Raw genomic sequence first — 19,375 nt, forward strand, 5'->3', positions numbered from 1 at the left:
AGTGGAATGGACTGTTGTTGACAGCTGTGTGTGTGTGTGTGTGTGTGGAGTGGAATGGACTGTTGTTGACAGCTGTGTGTGCACAGTGGAATGGATCACAGTGCTGACCTTGGCTTTGCTGTGTTGCTGAGCAGGATGTGATGGTGGCAGGTGGGATGGAGAGCATGTCCAATGTCCCGTACGTAATGAGCAGAGGAGCAACACCATATGGTGGGGTAAAACTTGAAGACTTGATTGTAAAAGACGGGCTAACCGATGTCTACAATAAAATTCATATGGTAAGTACTACTTTTAAAAAACATTTATGTTTGTTGGCACCGGTGGAAGCCAGTGTGGTGTCTGATTCTCTCGAGCTAGAGTAGGTGGGTTTAAGACACCTGACCAGAAAATCTAACTCAGGTACTCTGGAAGAGCAGTATGGGCTCTCAGTTGCTGAGGTCTCTCTGGCCCCCAAATGCTGCTTTAATAGGGAGTGATATTTAATACATAACCTTTGGCTTTTGAGAACATACATATTTTAAATACTGAGTTCTAGGGTGGGTTCTGTTTTAGTCAACTTTATAAATATATTTTACTATGTCCATTTCCTCAGCATGGATTAACTAAAATTGTCCTACACTTAAGTGAGATAGTTCCTCCTAAGATGACAATTCTGTTTCTTGGTTTTCTTTTCTTTTTTTTTTTTTTTTTTTTGTTGTTGTTGTTGTTTGGTTTTTCAAGACAGGATTTCTCTGTGTAGTCCTGGCTGTCCTGGAACTCACTCTGTAGACCAGGCTGGCCTCGAACTCAGAAATCCGCCTGCCTCTGCCTCCCAAGTGCTGGGATCAAAGGCGTGCGCCACCACCGCCCGGCAACAATTCTGTTTCTTGTAACCATTTGAAGACAAGACACAGGGAGGAGTTACCTAGAATGGAGGAAAGGAATGTAAAGTCATGGAATTCACCTCCCAAGCAATGAGTTATGCAAAGGTAATTTTTCCAAATTTCTTAGGGTAACTGTGCTGAGAATACTGCTAAGAAGCTGAGTATTTCACGGGAGGAGCAGGACAAGTATGCCATCGGCTCTTACACCAGGAGTAAAGAAGCATGGGACGCAGGGAAGTTTGCAAATGAGATTACTCCGGTCACCATCTCAGTGAAAGGTAGAGACATCTCCAAAACAGACTTCACATTTTTAGTCATTTATTTTTCTTGGTTAGAGTTTACTAATAATAGATCTATGTGTTATAGAATTGATGTTTCCATTTTTTTTTAAATTTATTTCATGTTCATTGGTGTTTTGCTTGCATGCATGTTTCTGTGAGGGTGCTGGATCTTCTAGAACTGGAGTTACAGCTAGGTGTGAGCTGCCATGTGGGTGCTGGGAATCGAACCTGAGACCTCTGGAAGAACAGCTAGTGCTATTAACTGAGCCATCTCTCCAGCCCATGATGTTTTCACTTTAAATGAATATCATCTGTGTTCATCTGAGCTGAACAGATTAACAGTTTTGCTTGCAGTTAATAAAGGGGAGGGTTACAGGTTAGAAGTAACAGTTCATCCAGTTCACAGTGCCTAAACCTACTACTTTTAGAGTTTTTTTTCTCATTTTTGTTTGTTGATTTTGTTTTTATTTGGCATGTGTATGCAATGTGGTATATGTGGAAGCAGAGGACAACCTCCAGGAGCTGGTTCTCTCTCATCATGTGTGTTCCAGGGATTGAACTCAGGTCATCAGGCTTGGTAGAAAGCTGTATACATACTGTTTTTAAAGATTTACTTATTTTATGCATATGACTACACCACCATTGCTCTCTTCAGACACACTAGAAGAGGCCACCAGACCCCATTACAGATGGTTGTGAGCCAGCATGTGGTTGCTAGGAATTGAACTCAGGACCTCTGGAAAGGTAGTCGGTGCTCTTAACTGCTGAGCCATCTCTCCAGCCCTATTTAATGTTTTTAATTGAGAAACAATATTTATTAGAATTCTTTCTCATTTAAGTGACTGATAGCACATTACCTTATGTATTTTACATATTTAGTTAATTTATTTATCTTGTTTTTTCAAGACATGGTTTCTTTGTGTAACCGTCCTGGCTGTCCAGGAACTTGCTCTGTAGACAAGGTTGTCCTTGAACTCACACAGATTCACCTGCCTTGACCTCCCAAGTGCTGGGATTAAAGGTATACACTATTACACCTGGCCTTAAAATTATTTTTTAAAAGATTTTATTCTTACTATTTTGTGTGTAGATCACATGCATACTAGTGCAGGTGCCTGAAGAGGCCAGAGATCCTGGATCCCCTGGAGCTGGAGCTATAGGCAGTTGTGAGTTACCTGACGTGGGTGCTGAGGATCAAACATTTATGTGCACACATGTGCACCATGGCATCCATGTAGAGGTCAGAGGATAACTTTGTGCAATCAGTTGCCTTTTTTTTCTCCTACCTTTACATGGATTCTGGGGACTGAACCCAAATTGCTAAGTTTGTGCAGCAAACACTTCTGTCTGCTGAGCCATCTTACTGATCCTACAAGGACTTTTTAAAAAGGAATTTATATTAGAAGAGTATTAGGGTTTCCTCCAAGAAATAAAGGATTAATGCCGTCCATGTATAGAGTTACATGTGGCTGTAGTGCTCGGAGTCAAAGAAAGAGGCCTTCTCAGCAGCATCACTGGAATAAATTCATGGTACATCATGATTGCTTAGTCTGGGCTGCTTCCCAGAATGATCACTGTGCCTGGGTTGTAGATAACTAGTTCACACAGCACTGGTTTAGCATCTACCCTGGGAGTACACACTGTGAGGTCTATGGTTTTAGAAGAGGCTTGGGAAGGCTGAATTAGGACTCTTGGCTTTATAATCACAACATTTGAATTTGGGAGACAGAGGCAGGGGGATATCTGTGCATCCAAGGACAGCCTAGTCTACATATTGAGTTCCAAGACATCCAGGGATATATAGTGAGACCCTGTCTCAACAGGAGAAAGAAAAGAATAGAGAGAGAAAGAAAGAAGGTTGGGAAATGACGGGAGTTGTTGGTGTAGGTCTCACATTCTAGATGAACTTACCTGGAATGGCTTAAAGCGTGTTAGAAGTAAACGTTTCTTCTTGAGTTGGTGTCTTGACTGGGAATTACTTTTCAATTTTAGGTAAATCAGATGTGGTGGTGAAAGAAGATGAAGAATACAAGCGTGTTGACTTTAGTAAAGTGCCAAAGCTCAAGACAGTGTTCCAGAAAGAAAATGGTAAGTAGGAAGAAATCAGACATAAGGAAAAAACTGAGTTAATATGAAATGTATATTCTTGGACTTTAACAGTTTTTAAAAAGATTTTATCTATGTGTGAGTGCCACTTTGTGCCTGGTGTGCATGGAGGTCAGAAAATGACATCTAGCCCCTGGAACTGTGAGCTGCCATCTGGGTGCAGGGAACCAAACTCTGGTCCTCTAAGAACACCCAGTGCGGAACAATCTCTCTGGCCTAACAATTTAAACAAAGGTATCGTAGAAAACATCTAGATCACATAACATTTTTAGAATACTGTAATTCAAATAAAATTAACCAAATAATATAAATTCATAGTATGTTTAAAATTGCTTAACAGTTTATACCTTCATTATATTAAGTCATAGGGAGAAGACTATATAACATGGCTATAGAATTGTTCCCACAGGCAAGCATCTCCATAGTTTGTAAACTGAAAATACAAACATAGATGTTAATAAGTTCTTTGAGCCTTCTGCTGATGGCTGTGTTTACCATTATTTAGTACCTGGTTTAATCTTTAATGTTGGGACAAATAAGAGTCTGTGTTCTGAATTTCCTTTTGGGAGGGTTTCCTGGGGATTAAACTTAGAAGCTCAAATATTAGGCAAATGTTCTTCTACTGAGTGACATGCCTCTAAATTTCTAAGTGGTCTGGAACTTTAAACTTTGAAAAAAATATGAGCTCTTCAAGGTTGGCTGCGTGCAATTATGATACTCTGCGATAAGTTTTGCCTTCCTTGATAGAATTGCTCAGTTCCAATATAGAAATAGGCAGTCATCTTTGTAGTCATTCTTATAAAAATTTATAATGTAAGAGTACGTGTTGCCAGGTGGTGGTGGCACACACCTTTAATCCCAGTAAGCAGGCAAAGGCAAGAACTCTGAGTTTGGGGCCAGCTTGGTCTACAGATTGAGTTCTAGGACAGCCAAGGTTGTACAGAGAAACCCTGCCTTGAAAGCAAAAAAAAACAAAACAAAACAACAAAAACCAAAACACCAAAACAAACAAAAAAGTACATGGTAAGCTGATATGGTGATACACAACTTTGATTCCAGCTCTTGTGATGCAGAGGCAGGTAGATTTCTGTGAGTTCCAGGCTAGCCAACATTTATATAGTGAGACCCTGTTTCAAAAAAAAAAAAAGTATAGTTTTAGTAGATTGTAACAAGGTCTCCACTGTCAGTATTAAAATAGCTTCACTGACAGTTTGTATACATAGAAATCTGATTTAAAGTCTGCAGCTGAATGGTTTTAGTGTTCACTGACATTCAGCTTCAAGTGATTTTAGAGAATACGTGGTTCTGAGCATACATTGAGTGTGCTATAGTTTGGCTATGCAGAGATGCTGAGAAGGAACATTAACCCAGTGCTACCGTGTGTTTGAACTATCTCTGAAACTCCCATTCTGCACTCTTGACACTCACTGTGGAGCTAGCTTTGTGCATGTTCCCTCAGGGCAGAAATTATCTTCAAGCCTGTCTATGTCTATCCACTTAATAACCCAGACAGTGCTCTGTGAGGATTTGTGGGAGAGAGCAGAATGGACGCAGTGAAATGAATGTGACTTGACTTTTTGTTGATTTCAGGCACAGTAACAGCTGCCAATGCCAGCACACTGAACGATGGAGCAGCTGCTGTGGTTCTCATGACTGCAGAGGCAGCCCAGAGGCTCAATGTTAAGCCATTGGCACGAATCGCAGGTAAATGTTCTCACCTTGTTTTTCTTTCCCCGGTATTGAGAATTAGTCCAGGTTACTAATGCTGAGATGAAACGCCATGAGGAAGTAACCTGGAGAAGGAATGGTGTGTTCAGCGTATGCTGCCACATCACAATTCACCACCAAAGGACAGGGACTTAAATGGGGCAGGGATCTCGAGGCAGGAGGTCACGGAGTGGTGTTGCTTACTGGCTTGCTCAGTCTGCTTTCCTATAGAATGCAGGACCACCAGACCAGGGATGGCACCACCTACAATGGGCTAGGCCCTCCCCCAAATCACTAGTTAAGAAAATTCCCTGCAGGCCTGCCTATAGCCTGACAATATGGAGGTATTTTTATTCATTCTTCTTTTGTATATTATACCCCTACCGCAGTCTCTCCTTTCTCCTCTCCTCCAGTTCCTCCCCTCCCCTTCCTTTCCCCCCATCCACTATTTTTGTTTCCCTTCAGAAAAGAGCAGGCTTCCCAGGGATATTAACTAAACATGGCATAATGTTACAGTAAGACTGGGAACATTCCCGGCATCAAGGCGGGTTGAAACCATCCAGTAGGAGGACAAAGGTCCCAAAAGAAGGCAAGAGTCAAGAGAAAACCCCACTCCCAGTTAGGAATTTCACAAAAGACCAAGCTGCATATGTAGAGGACCTAGGTCTTAACCTCTGCAGGCTCCCTGATTGTAGGTTCAGTCTCTATGAGACCCTATAGGCCTTGCTTAGTTGATTCTGTGGGCCATGTTCCTATGGTGTCACTGGCCCGTCTGGCACTTATAATCCTTCCTCAGGATTCCCTGAACTCCATCTAACAATTTGCTAGAGGCATTTTCTTGAGGTTCCCTCCTCTCAGATGACTTTAGCTTGTGTGAAGTTGACATAAAACTAGCCTAAGCAAGTATTCTGTCGCCAAGGTATATATCTCTAGCTCTCCTTTTGGTACAGGGACTCAGTTGTACAGGCTGCCCTGAACTCAGTTTTGTAGCCCAGGCTGGTTTTGATCTTGTTATGTCTGCCACAGCTTCCCTAGGTAGGATTATAGGATTATAGCCATGCCTGGCTTGACCATGTCTATCTCAACCCTTTTTTCTTTTGAGACTGTTTTTCTGTGTAACAGTACTGACTGGCCTAGAACTCTATAGACCAGGCTGGCCTCCAGAGATCCTCCTGACTCTGCCTCCCAAGTGCTGGAATTAAAGGCATGTACCACCATTGCTCAGGCCTCTGTCTTTAATTAAAATAAAAATTGTGTGTGAATGTGTGTTCTTGTCTCTTGAAGCCCCAAGGTGCTTTTGTCAATTAAAATTCCATCTTTAGTTTTGGAAATAGTGTCTCTCCTTGGTAACAGGTAGTGGAGTTGGCTATCTCTGTTTTGATTGATAGAAGTTCCTTTAATATATTTATTACAAATCTGCTTGCTGGCAAGATATTTCAGTGGGTAAAAGGTGCTTCCTGCCAAACCTGATAACCTGAGTTGGATCCTTGTAACCTACATGGAAGAAGGTAGAGAACTCATTCCCACAAATTGTCCTCTGACCTCCACAGGTGCACCCATTCCCACCCTCACACAAAATAACCTCACACAATCGTTTTCTTAAACAGTATTATTTAAAAACAAAAACTCCTGTTATCCTAATGAGTATGGAAATGGAAAAGTTATGCTTTAACAAAAGCCACAGCCAGATGGAATAAAAAGAATTGGAATTAGGAGCCTAGAAAAAACTAAAGTTATTACTATGATATGCATGTGGAAGTCATGCATACATATGGACTTGTTTGTGGAGTTGGTTTCGCCCTTCATCTTTACGATTGAACTTAGGTCTGTAGATGTGTGTATATTCAGTGAGCCATCTTGCCAGCCTGTATTTCTTACCTTTAAAATGTGCTGTGTCTTCTATATAAGGACTGAAATACAATTTGCTTTATATTTATAATATGCTTTATATACACATTTAGCTTAATTTTATTCCAGCTGCTGTCATAGGCTTTTATTTACATTTATGGTATGTGGGATTGAACAAACAGCCTTATGAACTCTATCTCTGAGTTATACCACCAAACTAGGTCTGGTGCTCTGGAAGAACAGCATATGCTCGCAACTGCTCCTAGGCTAGTGGTTCTCAACCTGTATGTCCCAACATGTCTTTTTTTTTTTTTTTTTTAAAGATTTATTTATTTATTTTATTTATGAGTACACTGTCGCTGTCTTTGGACACACCAGAATAGGGCATCCAATCCCATTGTGGATGGTTGTGAGCCACCATGTGGTTGCTGGGATTTGAACTCAGGACCTCTGGAAGAGCAGTCAGTGCTCTTAACCGCTGAGCCATCTCTCCAGCCCTCCCAACATGTCTTAAGGTTTTTATTGCTGTGAAGAGATAACACGACAACAGGCCCATTTGAGGGTTGAACAACACTGTGGGAATAAAAATGGCTCCCATAAGTCCATAGGGGGGTGGCAATATTAGGAGGTGTGGCCTTGGAGTAGGTATGACTATGTTGGAGGAAGTGCCTCACTTGAGGACTCAGAAGCTCAAACCAGGCCTAGAGGTTCATAGTTCTCTTCCTGCTGCCTACTGATCTGGAATGTAGAACTCTCCTCTTCCTCTCCAGCATCATGTCTACCTGAGTACTCCCATGCTTCTCACTGTGATAATGGACTAAACTATGACCCAGCCCCAATTAAATGTTTTCCTTTAAATAGTTGCCGTGGTACAGCTGAAAAGTTGGTTTACACCTCCTCAAGCACCAGCATGTGTGGTGCACTGACACACATGAAGGCAAAACATATACATAAAGAGTTGCCATGGTCACGGTGTTTCATAACAGCAATAAAACCCTAAGACAACTCCTTTCACAGGAATCACACATCAAGTATTTATATTACGATTTCTAAGAGTAGCAACATTACAGTTAGGAAGTAGCAACAAAACCAATTATATAGTTGGGCTCAGCACATGAGGAACTGTATGAAAGGCTTGCAGCATTACATAGGTTGGAAACCACTGTCCTTGACCGTGCCATTGTCTTTAATCTCTCCCTAGGCAAATCAGTGTCTTTGAAACTATTGTAATCTCATTAAGAATAGACTCTTACAAAAGGAGCAATGTGTAGCTGGGTGTGGCGGCACAAATCCTCAATCCTAACATTGAGAAAGTAGGAGCAACAAGTATGAGGCTAAGGCTACCCTGGCCTTCAGAGTGAGTTAAAGCACTGGCAGGACTACATACGGACACACCCTGCCTTAAAAAAGAAAAAAGAGCAACTACAAGTCACACATGGCACAGAGGTTAGGCAACATGCATTTGCTAGCTTGGATTTTGAGTCTTACATACAAAGATGAAACCTCTTGGTATATGTAAGAGTTAATGGCTATTGTTTTTGCAGCATTTGCTGATGCTGCTGTAGACCCTATTGATTTTCCACTCGCACCTGCATATGCCGTGCCTAAGGTAAGAAAAAAGGAGGGGCTGTACCCATTATAACTTCTGGTACCAAGATTGTAGTTTCTACATTTAAATGTTCATTTTTAGAAGCAGAGATGATTGGTATTGAGCCTTTCCACTTCAGAAAAGAGTAACTTGACAGGAATCCTCAACCTCCATATTCATTAGAATGGATTAGAAGTGGATAGCTGAATCACTTGGAAATACATACAGTGCTTACACCTGGAGTGGTAAAAGCAAGGTGCCAGGTCTAGAACACAAAGTGAATAGGGGCTTACAGAAGTTTCTCTATGCTGAAAGGAACCATGGATTGCATGGCATGCACTAAAGAGTAACTTGAGACTCAGTGAACCCACATTGTTGTCTTTTGTTTCCAAAGGGAAACCAAATCTGTGGGAAGTCACTCACAGGCAAAAAAAGCACGACACTTAGGGTTCAGGGTTCTCAGATGTGTTCAGCAAATGTATGCTTACAAGAGATAGCCTCAACTTGACCTTTTGTTTGTTTGCCAAGTTCTTGCTATGTTTTCTGAACATATTGAACTTGAGATTCTCCTACCTCAGCCTCCTGAGTGTAAGGATTAGAGGTAAACACCACCTCATCCAACTAGAGTTGACATCTGAGAACTGTACACAGATAAAGAAGGTAAATGTAAGAATAGAGAAAGATCCGACACAACACAAGGTGGCAGATCTTCACATAGGAGCACACACTTTTGAAAGTGAATGCACTGGGTTAGCAGCTAATGGTAAAATTTCTAAAGGACTTTGGCAGTATTTTAAAATGGTATTATTATAAGGATACCATCATTAGCACAAGAATCCCTTCCCTTCAAGATGGTCATGTTTAGTGAAACCAAACATGATCAAAGATTTCACAAGAAGACCTGTGATATTTGTGCCTGAGATAATCAGCACAGCTTTTCTAAAGAAACTGAGGAGACACGTGGGAATAGGCAAAACTATCCAAGAATACAGAATTAAATAACATAGCCAGCAAGGCAGATCTTAAGGACATATAGCGTGATGTATTTTCATATAGAGAATGCACCTTTTCAAGCACTTGTGAAGACTGTATTACACTATAATTGCAAACAAAATCCTGATTATAATACAGAAAAGCAAATTCTGAAAAACAAATACTTTAAGGAAAAAAAATCCTTCCTATTTAAACAATTACTTACTTAAAAGGAGAAATACAAACCAAAACTATAAAAATCTCCAGAAAATAATGAAAATAAATTTTGATTGCTAAATATCTGGATAATCATCCTGCAATTTATTTTTAGGTTCTTAAATATGCAGGACTAAAAAAAGAAGACATTGCCATGTGGGAAGTAAATGAAGCATTCAGTGTGGTTGTACTAGCGAACATTAAAATGCTGGAGATTGACCCCAAAAAAGTAAATATCCATGGAGGAGCTGTTTCTCTGGGCCATCCAATTGGGTGAGTACCCTAACAAGCAATGTGAGCCAGGCCAATAGCTGCTTCACCCTGTTGTCCTTTGATTAGCAGTTTTCCTTTCTGTCCATCTTTAAGATAATCACTATTTCTGAGACAAAATCTAGCAGTGAACACAGATTTAGCACATCTGTGGCTTAAAACCTAACTGGGGCTAGGGTTTCTATGCTATGTATATCTTCTATGCTAGGGTATCTATTGCTATGATGATACATTATGTGCAAAAGCAAATTTGAGAGGAAACGGGTTTCTTTGGGCTATATTTTCACATGGTAATCTATTGTTGAAGGAAGTGAGGTCAGGAACTTAAAACAGAGCAGCAACCTGGAGCCAGGAGCTGATGAAGGGGCCACAGACGGGTGCTGCTTACTGGCTTGCAGCCTGCTGACTATAGAACCCAGGACCAGCAGCCTAGGGATGGCACCACCCACAACGGGCCAGGCCCTCCCACATTAGTAACTAAGAAAGTCTCCTACAGGGTTTTGTATAGCCAGACCTTATGGAGACATTTTCTCAATTGAGGCTCCCTCTTCTCAAATGATTATAACTTGTGTCAAGTTGACATTAAACTATCCAGGACACTAAGAGTGTTGAATAAAGAAACTAAAGCTCAGGTTTCTGTAAGAGCTGTAACCCTCTTCCTGAAGTTCATTGTCTAAACTTAAAAGTACTTCCCACAAGTACTGGATTTTCAGGAAGTCAATTTGGAATAGAAACATTTCTGGTTAGTCCTAAATTCTGTTCTTGATTAAAGAACCAAATGCTTTCTTAATCCTAGGATGTCTGGAGCCCGGATTGTTGTCCACTTGGCTCATGCCTTGAAGCAAGGAGAATTCGGTCTGGCTAGTATTTGCAATGGAGGAGGAGGTGCTTCCGCTGTGCTGATTGAGAAGCTGTAGACGACTTGTTTTAGGAGACAGTTCCATGTGCTGAAGTGAATGTGACTCCCTTGGGCCAGGTTATATTCAGCATAAGCTATTTCATTTTTTATTATTTTCTATTAAAAATTTTTAAAATCATATCCAAAAACACATTGAAATTATAAATAAAAATTTCTTCTCCTTTAATTTTTTTTTTTGGTTGGTAAACTTCAACAGTCTGATACTCTACTATTTGAAATACCAATGTAGGCACTAGAGGCATGGCTCAGCAGTTAAGAGCATTTGTTGCTAGCTGGGTGGTTCATAGCTTTAATCCCAGCACTTGGAGACAGAGGGAAGTAGATCTTTCTGAGTTTAAGGCCAGCCTGGTCCACAGAGCTTGTTCTATGACATCCAAACAAACAAACAAACAAACAAACAAATGAGCATCTGTTGCTCTTGCAGAAGACATTTGGTTCCCAGGACCCACATTGGGTGACACACAGCCAGGGAGGACTTGTACACTGTATTGCAAACAGAAACCAGAGAAATGAAATATGCTTTCCTACCTCACTTGCTGCTGGTACAAGAAGAAGAAGCCATCCTAGGAGATAATTTGTAATCGGGGTTCTCTCCTGATGAAGGTAGAGTAAAAATTCCAGCATTTTTATGTCTAAATACACCAAGGAAATGAGAAAATCTCAGATGGGTTCCTCCAGGAAGGCCACCATTCACCATCACAACAACAGCAACAAAGCTCCTTGACTCTCCCAAGCCCCAAAATAGTCTAACATCCATGGACTTCTATTCTGCCATTAAAATGAACACTGTGGCTGCTTATGTTTTCTGTTTTGGTTTTGAACTTTAATCCTTGGACAGTCAAAATTTGTTTCAATTAAAGTTATGTGAAGGGAAATGAAAATTAAAAAAAGGATGGTTAAGTCGTCTAAGTGAGCACAAGCAACACATGTCCACTAAGCCAGCACAGAGGCTTGTTAAAGGAGTCCTACAGAGCAAGAAGAAACAGTCACAGACCCAAGAACACAACAAAGAATAAATTCCATGAGAGGAACTGTGAGAACCAGGAGAGACACAGACCATCCCCAACTTAGAAACCCAGTAGAGCTATAGAATGAGTAAGGAAGAAAAAAATAGTATTCAAGCCAGCCAGAGAATCAACAAAATTACTGTAATGAGAAAATATCCTCAGTTCGAATTTTTAATGGGTTCAACATAAAATTTAAAAATACTAAGTCAAAAACAACCCACTGGGTGCATGTCTTTAAATCCCATCACTTGGGAGGAAGAGGCAGGAGGATCTGTGTCTACTTAACCAGCCTGGTCTACATGAGTTCCAAGATAGCCAGGACTACACAGAGAAAAAATGCTCTGTTGAAAAAAAACCAAAAAAAGTGTTGTCTTATAAGAGATCTCATTGGCAAAGACTCAGACTAAAAATGGAAGAATGGGAAACCATATGCTCTTAAGTAGAAGCTAAAAGCAAGTAGGTGTAGCTTTATACATCAATGATAAAAGCTAGATTTCAAATCAGCTTGTCAGATAAGACAAAGAATGTCACTACAAATTAATGAAGGGAACAATCCACTAAGAAGACAGAAGAGGGTTGAGAATGTAGCTCAGTTGGTAGCATTGGCCCAGCACCCAAAGATTCTATCCCTGCACTACAGAAAGAGAAGCAGGGAGTGAGGTGGAGTAGACGAAGAAAGGAGGGAAAAGAAGAAATGATTGAAAGTACATACATTATGAATGTTGATATTCTCAACTTCATAATACTGAATGTGAAGTTCCAAACCCTGGATAAATGTCTGAGGTGCCTTTTTAACATACCAAAGCAGACCTGGCCTCTTGGTTCTCCCAGCATTCCTTAGTCCCAACATGTTACAGCACTATGGCTGGCATACCCTTCCCCCAGAGGCTCTTTTCTATATAATCTAGATATTTTGGTTGCCTGCCATTTTTGTACCTTTGGCCTCCTAGCTGCTTCATCTGGTTCTTCTCCCTCTTTTCCCCTCCCCCAACATGGCCCAGCTCAGTCTGATCACGCCTGTGCTGGACTCTCCAATCTGTAACTCTAGCTATGTTCTCATATCTATGATCACACCTGTGCTGGACTCTCCAAGCTGTAACTAGCTATGTTCTCATATCTGTAATGAAGTTTCTCCTCCACCAAACCTAGGAGCAGTCATGCCCTTTCCTCATTTTATCATTCACAGAACAAAAGTCAACAGTATTATCTGAGTCTATTGCCACTCACCAATAGATAACATCCAAGGGAGAGATTCAAGAACAAAATTTCAGAATACAGAACCCAGAAATAAACCCACAGCTATGGTTGACTCTCAGCAGCTGTTGAAAAGGAAAAGCCTCCAGAACAAATGACGCCAGGAAAACTGGATGTCCTTACACAAGGGAATGAAATTAAACTCTGTACTTACCTGTTGGGGGATGGTTTTGTGCACTGTATATTCAGCTGATGATTTCTATGGCCAGACATGTGGTTGCAGTCCAGAAGATGGCATAGTCAAACATCTCTGGTCTCTTATGTAAAAATCATTTCTATCACTTATGATTAGTTACCAAAGCCAATTAGTTGATCAGCCAATTAGCTGAGTAGAAGAGAATAGGGTAGGACCTCCAATCCCAGTCTGGGGATCCCAGAAAGAAATGGAAGAGAGGGAGAGAGGAAAAGAACCACTAGAAGAAAGTGTGGAAGAGGCCATGAATAAAGTGGAAGCTTAAAGGTTCTCTGGAAAGTTGGTTGGTGTTTTCCTGTGGCAAACACAAGGAACGTTTCACTGAAGCAGACAAGTGAAAGGATGTTTTGCTAAAATAAGCATGTGAAAGGACACGTGATGAAGGATTCTTTGCTAACAACATGATATATTTATTGGTCAGCCTTATTTTATGTAGTTGAGCTGTATTTGTTGGGACTCCATAGAGAGAAACACACCAAAAAACTTCTGGTGGTGTATTGCAGTTTCTTGGTTTCAGTGGACTGAGGCTGACTAGCAAAGTATAGGACTTGTGATGTTTGGAGGCCCGTGATGTTAGCCCAATGGACAGTGAGAGAGGCTTGCTTATAGAGGTAGCTGTGCAATGCTTGTGGGTCTGGAGTCTTCACTGATTTTTGCTTCCCTGAGAGGAACACAGCTGAGAACTTGTGGAGTCTCTCTGGGACCCTCCCGCTTACTTGAGCCGAGGCTAAGGCCTGGCTGTCTGTTAGGTAGTGCCATTGATGCTGACTCGTGTTTGCTAACCCAACTCTATGGAACTTGACTGCTGCTGTATCTGTGAAGTGTTTGTGACTGGATCAAGCTGCCACTGCTAACCTACAAACTGAACTGCTGATTTCCACATGAGTTGCTCCAAAGAACCTTTCTAAACAGGTCCACCAACCGATCCCACCTGTATCCTTTCTTTCCCACTACCTCTTGTGGGTGGTGGGCTAAAAGGGAGGTTAAAGTGTTCAAGAACCATCATTAAAAATAGGTTTTGAAAAAAATTAAAGTTAGCTGGACGGTGGTGGCGCACGCCTTTAATCCCAGCACTTGGGAGGCAGAGGCAGGCGGATTTCTGAGTTCGAGAGTTCGAGACTAGCCTGGTCTACAGAGTGAGTTCCAGGACAGCCAGGGCTACACAGAGAAACCCTGTCTCGAAAAACCAAACCAAAAAAAAAGAAAAAGAAAAAATTAAAGTTACACATGTGGATGGACCAGCAAGGTTCACCACAAGGTCAGTCATGAGGAAAGAGCAGCCATGAGAATACACATGGACTAAAGGGAGCCAAGACTCAGACTGAAGGTAAAAGACCACATGGCTGGGAAACAGTCAGCCTTAGAGGGTTAGAATAGCTCAGAACCTGTTCAGCATAGTATATGCAGCTTGTTAATAAAAATACCACGCCTCCGTGTCATTTCTTTGGGAGCTAGAATGGGCTAGAGCTGGCACAGAAATGCCCTGCAGTTATTTGGGAGCAAAAGGGACATAAGAAACCCTCCAAATTATATTCACCTTGTACAAAACTCAGCTTTAAAATGGATCAAAGACATTAATTTATGACTTGAAACCTTGAAACCACTACAGAAAAACAAGAAGAGATAGTTTTCAATATAGGAGCAGAACTAGTACTGACTAGGATTCCAGCAGCCCAGGAAAGCTGAGCAAGAACAGAGAAATGGGATTGCACAAAATTCAAAGTTCAGCACAGTAAAGTTAATAGAATGGGAAGATAGTCTACAAAATGAAATATTCACTATTCGTCTGACAGACTATTAATATTCATGATACATGAACAAAAAATAACTGGGGGGGGGGGACTCACACCAAATAACCCAATTTGTGCAGATGAGCAAACAGTTCTTTTTTTTTTCCAAGACAGGGTTTCTCTGTATAGCTCTGGCTGTCCTGGAACTCACTCTGTAGACCAGGCTGGCCTCGAACAAACAGTTCTTAAGAAGTGGAAATGGTTTGTAAATATGAAAATGTTCACTATCTTTAGCCATCAGAGAAATGCAAATCAGAACTAAATTGGGGGACTCAGCAAACTCCTCAGTAAAGTCCCTGTCACATAGCATGAGGATATGATCTTAGATCTCCAGCATCTACACAAAAGCTGAGATTGGCATGTGTCTAACCCTAGCACAGGGCAAGAGAGGCAAAATGGCAAAGCAGGGGGATCCTGGAGTTTGCTGGCCAAGCAATCTAGGTTATTAGTAGGCGTCTGGCTCAGCAAAAGAATCTATTTCAAAATAGGAGAATGGTGCTAGAGAAATGGTTCTGGCTCATTCTTGGAAGCACAGAGAGTGTACTGTTCTTCCAAAGGACCCAAGTTCAGTTTCCAGCACCCATACTGGGTGGCTCCCAGCTGTCTGTAATTCCAGCTCCATGGGATCTAATGGTCTCATTTGGACTTGTGCAGAAAACCATACACAGATACACATGATTAAGAATAAAAATGAAAGGTAGAGACAAGATACACAGTAGACACACCCTTACCTCAGTTCTATTCTTGCTAAGTCACACTGCAATGCTTGGGACCAGCTTTGTCTAACAAACTGGTGGATACAACAAGCTTCAAACAGGGCTCTTTCTTGACACTCCTCAATTCATACAAGACCAATGGCCAACATGGGAACAATTACTAGAGACATCTCTTTAAATATGGGTTTGGCTCCACTACTGCTCTTACTATTTCTTGCTCTGTCCCCTTTGAAGGGTAGCTAGAGATCAGGCACAGATGCCCCTGCCTTCTTAGAAAAGCAATGAAAGTCTCGGATTTACCTTCAGGGTTCCTAATAAGTGCATACCACAGACAAAAAAGACAGTGGAAAAGTGGCATCAAAGAGCCCTTAGGCAGCATTTCCCATTTCAATAAGGATCAAGCTGACCTCTTGTTTTATTGCTATATAGCAAGAACCTTCCCTGCTCCTTGCCTCAGAAAGTTCTGCCAATAAGAACTAGAAGGAAAGTGTGCAAGAGAGACTAGATTCTTACTGGGTGTGCAGTGCATACTCAAGCTCCATGCAAGTGAATGTAAGTTTCTTATCCAAGTCAGGCAAAACTAGCTGTAGAATGTGCAGCTAGTTGTTACCAGTAACTCACACTTTATAGTATTATCACTAACTCCTTCAAATGGGAAGGAAACAGAGCCCTACTCCCAAAGGCCAGTGATAAAAGGGGTTCACAGGATTAGAATGTATACAGCAACAATGTCCTGGGAACACTGCAGTCCCTTTTAAATTGTGCAAGCAGCCAGTGAGATAGCTCTGAACGTAAGTATGCTCACTCCAAAACCTGGTGACCTGGGTTTGATCTTCAGAACACACATAGTGGAAGGAAACAATTCAATGTGTTAATTTTTTTTAAAAGAAGAAATTATGCAAGCAAAGTTCATGACTTATGACCTATCCCTGACATACAACAGCAGCCTCACTTGGGACTCCTCAGGACCACAGCTGTCTCACTCTTCACTGTCTTTAGGGATACTAGACTTGCATTAAACTTAAATCCCCACCGTGACCAGTGTTTCTCAACCTTCCTAATGTTGTGACCTGTTAGTACAGTTCCTTATGTTGTGGTGACCATCAACCATAAAATTATTTTGTTGATACTTCAAAACTGTACTTTTGTTAGTTATGAATTATAATGTTAATATCTGATACGTAAGATGTGACCCCCAAAAGGGTCATAATTCACAGGTTGAGAACCACTGTTCTATGATATGAAGTATTTAAATGAAAATACTTATGATTAAGTATATAAAAAAAAGTCTAAATGCTATTTGGTAATACTGTTTTTGAGACAGAATTTAATGTAGCCCAGACTGACCTCAAATTTACCATGTACCCTTCAACTACTATTCTTCCTTCTGTCGTCACAGACCAAGTGATGGAGCTACAGGCTTGCACCACGCATTCTTGTTCCATTGTAGACCTAGACTTGAGAACACTTCTAAATTCACCAAGGATTAATTGGCATCATTACCAAAGATCTAACTGGCCATTTAAAGGTACTTTTTTCAAAAAGAAAAAACAACAAAAAACAAAAACCAAAAATCTTAACCTGGTTCCAGTTTCTGACATTAAAATACTATGACTTAGTTCACAGATATAGATATATCTATATGTACGTATGTACCCTATTTTGCCAAAGGGATCCCTAATTTTTCTGAAGTCATTCCCCTTTCCAATAATGAGGTCCCCACCCAGAATCTCAGACCTCCCTCTAAGTACACATGTGTTTGGCCTTCTATATCCATCCTGAAATCAACCTCATTGCATTCTTTCCCTGGATACCTGGACTGCTGCAGGCTCTTTCATAGCTCAGTGCAGCCTGCTGTCTGACATCAGGCACTATAGGCTGCATGTGTTAGCAAGGTGGAACTGGTGTTGCCCACAGAAGCAGACAGAACTACAAGACCCAGGTGCCCACTGGCTATAAAAAACCAAGACTGACTAGCACAGCCAGGTGAGGAAATCTGTAACATGGTCTTGTACAGGTACCATGGCAGGCCAGTTGAGGCAGAAGTAGGGCCCAAAGCCTGACTGAATTGCTGAGACTCCTGTTTTTGGAGGTCTCTAAGCTCCGGCAATGCAATCTTTTTTGAGACAGGGTTTCTCTGTATAGCTCTGGCTGTCCTGGAACTCACTCTGTAGACCAGGCTGGCCTCGAACTCAGAAATCCGCCTGTCTCTGCCTCCCAAGTGCTGGGATTAAAGGTGTGCGCCATCACTGCCCAGCGCAATCTTTTAATATATGGCTCTGGGTTAACAGGATATCCACATGGGATATCAATTCCAGAAGGATGATTTCTTAAAATAGGATATTAAGAGCTGGAGAGATGCCTCAGCAGTTAAGAGCATGGACTGCTCTTCCAGAGGTCCTGAGTTCAAATCCCAGCAACCACATGGTGGCTCACAACCATCCATAAAGAGATTGGATGCCCTCTTCTGGCGTGTCCGAAGACAGCTACAGTGTACTCATAATAAAATAAATAAATACATCTTTAAAAAAAAGTCAACCAAAAAAATTTTAAAATAGGATATTAAACAAAAAACTTGAAGAGAAATACAGAAAATACTGTTATCTGAGATCGATCTATTCAATTATGAACCTGTATCTAGAATATAGAAAGAAAACTGAAAAATTATTTTTAAAAAGGCAGACAATTCATTACAAAGGTAGGCAAAAGATATGGATAGATAGTCCACGATAGCAAAGAGTATACTAACACACTCTCCAAAATGATTAACATGAAAACTGTGAGCACGGGGGAAAATGGAGAAGACCCTACACTGCTGAGCAGTTACAGATCACCACAATCACTTAGGACAATTTAAGCCTGTTGGGAATAGACAATACTGTGAACCAACAATACCACTTGGTGTGTAAGAGTATACTATTGCAGGATATTTGATCACATGCTGAACCACAAGATTGTGTTATTTACTGAAAAAACCTTGTTGTGGTGTGGCTCAGCCCTAGCATTCACCTTTAATCCGGGAGCTAAATAAAGTCAAACCTAGGTGAAGAGGCGGAACAAGCAAGCAGCGGACAGAAAGTGCACACAGGTAAACAGAAAGGAGTGGGAACAGCCTGAGTTAAAGGGTTTTTAATTCACTGTGGAGAGGGAGAAGGGGCTTTTTCCTTCTGGGAGGTTGGTGGAGTAGGAAGGTCAGCTGGGTGCTTTCTCTGCCTCTCTGAACTATTAGGTTTTCACCTCAGGTCCAGGCTCCCGAGTATTTATTGGTAAGATGGAACAGCTGGGATTTTGTTTTTAAAACAACAGTATACCTAACTGGAAAGTGTAGCAATACCCCAAACATAAATAAGCAAAGCCATGGCCCCAAATTGGACATGATCTGAATACAAAATATTTGGAAAACTAGGTTCACTGCTTAAAATCACAATGAAACTATACACAGCATTAAGGAAGACTGACTAAAACACAAGTAACCCTCACAATGAATATGCCACCCTAGTAAACTAACAATTAATACAAGAAGCTGTGTCCATGGTTCTAGAAGGCAGGGTAGTGATGACCCTTTGGGCTGGGAGTCATTAGGAGGGATACAGGTATTTAGAGTGTTGAGAGGCTTGGTCTAGATAATCTGTAGTTTGGGGAAAT

At 41.1% G+C, this 19,375-nt stretch overlaps 1 protein-coding gene across 1 annotated transcript in view; it reads left to right on the forward strand.

Moving 5' to 3' along the window:
* The window catches only part of Acat1 (acetyl-CoA acetyltransferase 1), a 27,910-nt gene extending 16,974 nt beyond the window's left edge, over positions 1-10,936 (forward strand). Inside the window, exons 6-12 of the mRNA XM_028783616.1 lie at positions 135-278; positions 991-1,141; positions 3,137-3,232; positions 4,841-4,954; positions 8,350-8,414; positions 9,697-9,854; positions 10,648-10,936. Coding sequence (XP_028639449.1) covers positions 135-278; positions 991-1,141; positions 3,137-3,232; positions 4,841-4,954; positions 8,350-8,414; positions 9,697-9,854; positions 10,648-10,768 — 849 coding nt within the window. The 3' untranslated portion in view covers positions 10,769-10,936. The remainder of the gene's footprint in view (positions 1-134; positions 279-990; positions 1,142-3,136; positions 3,233-4,840; positions 4,955-8,349; positions 8,415-9,696; positions 9,855-10,647) is intronic.
* The last annotated feature ends 8,439 nt before the right edge of the window (positions 10,937-19,375 follow it).

This window comes from Grammomys surdaster, unplaced genomic scaffold, assembly GCF_004785775.1.
Source record: "Grammomys surdaster isolate TR1022 unplaced genomic scaffold, NIH_TR_1.0 1162, whole genome shotgun sequence".
Classification (NCBI taxonomy): Eukaryota; Metazoa; Chordata; class Mammalia; order Rodentia; family Muridae; genus Grammomys; species Grammomys surdaster.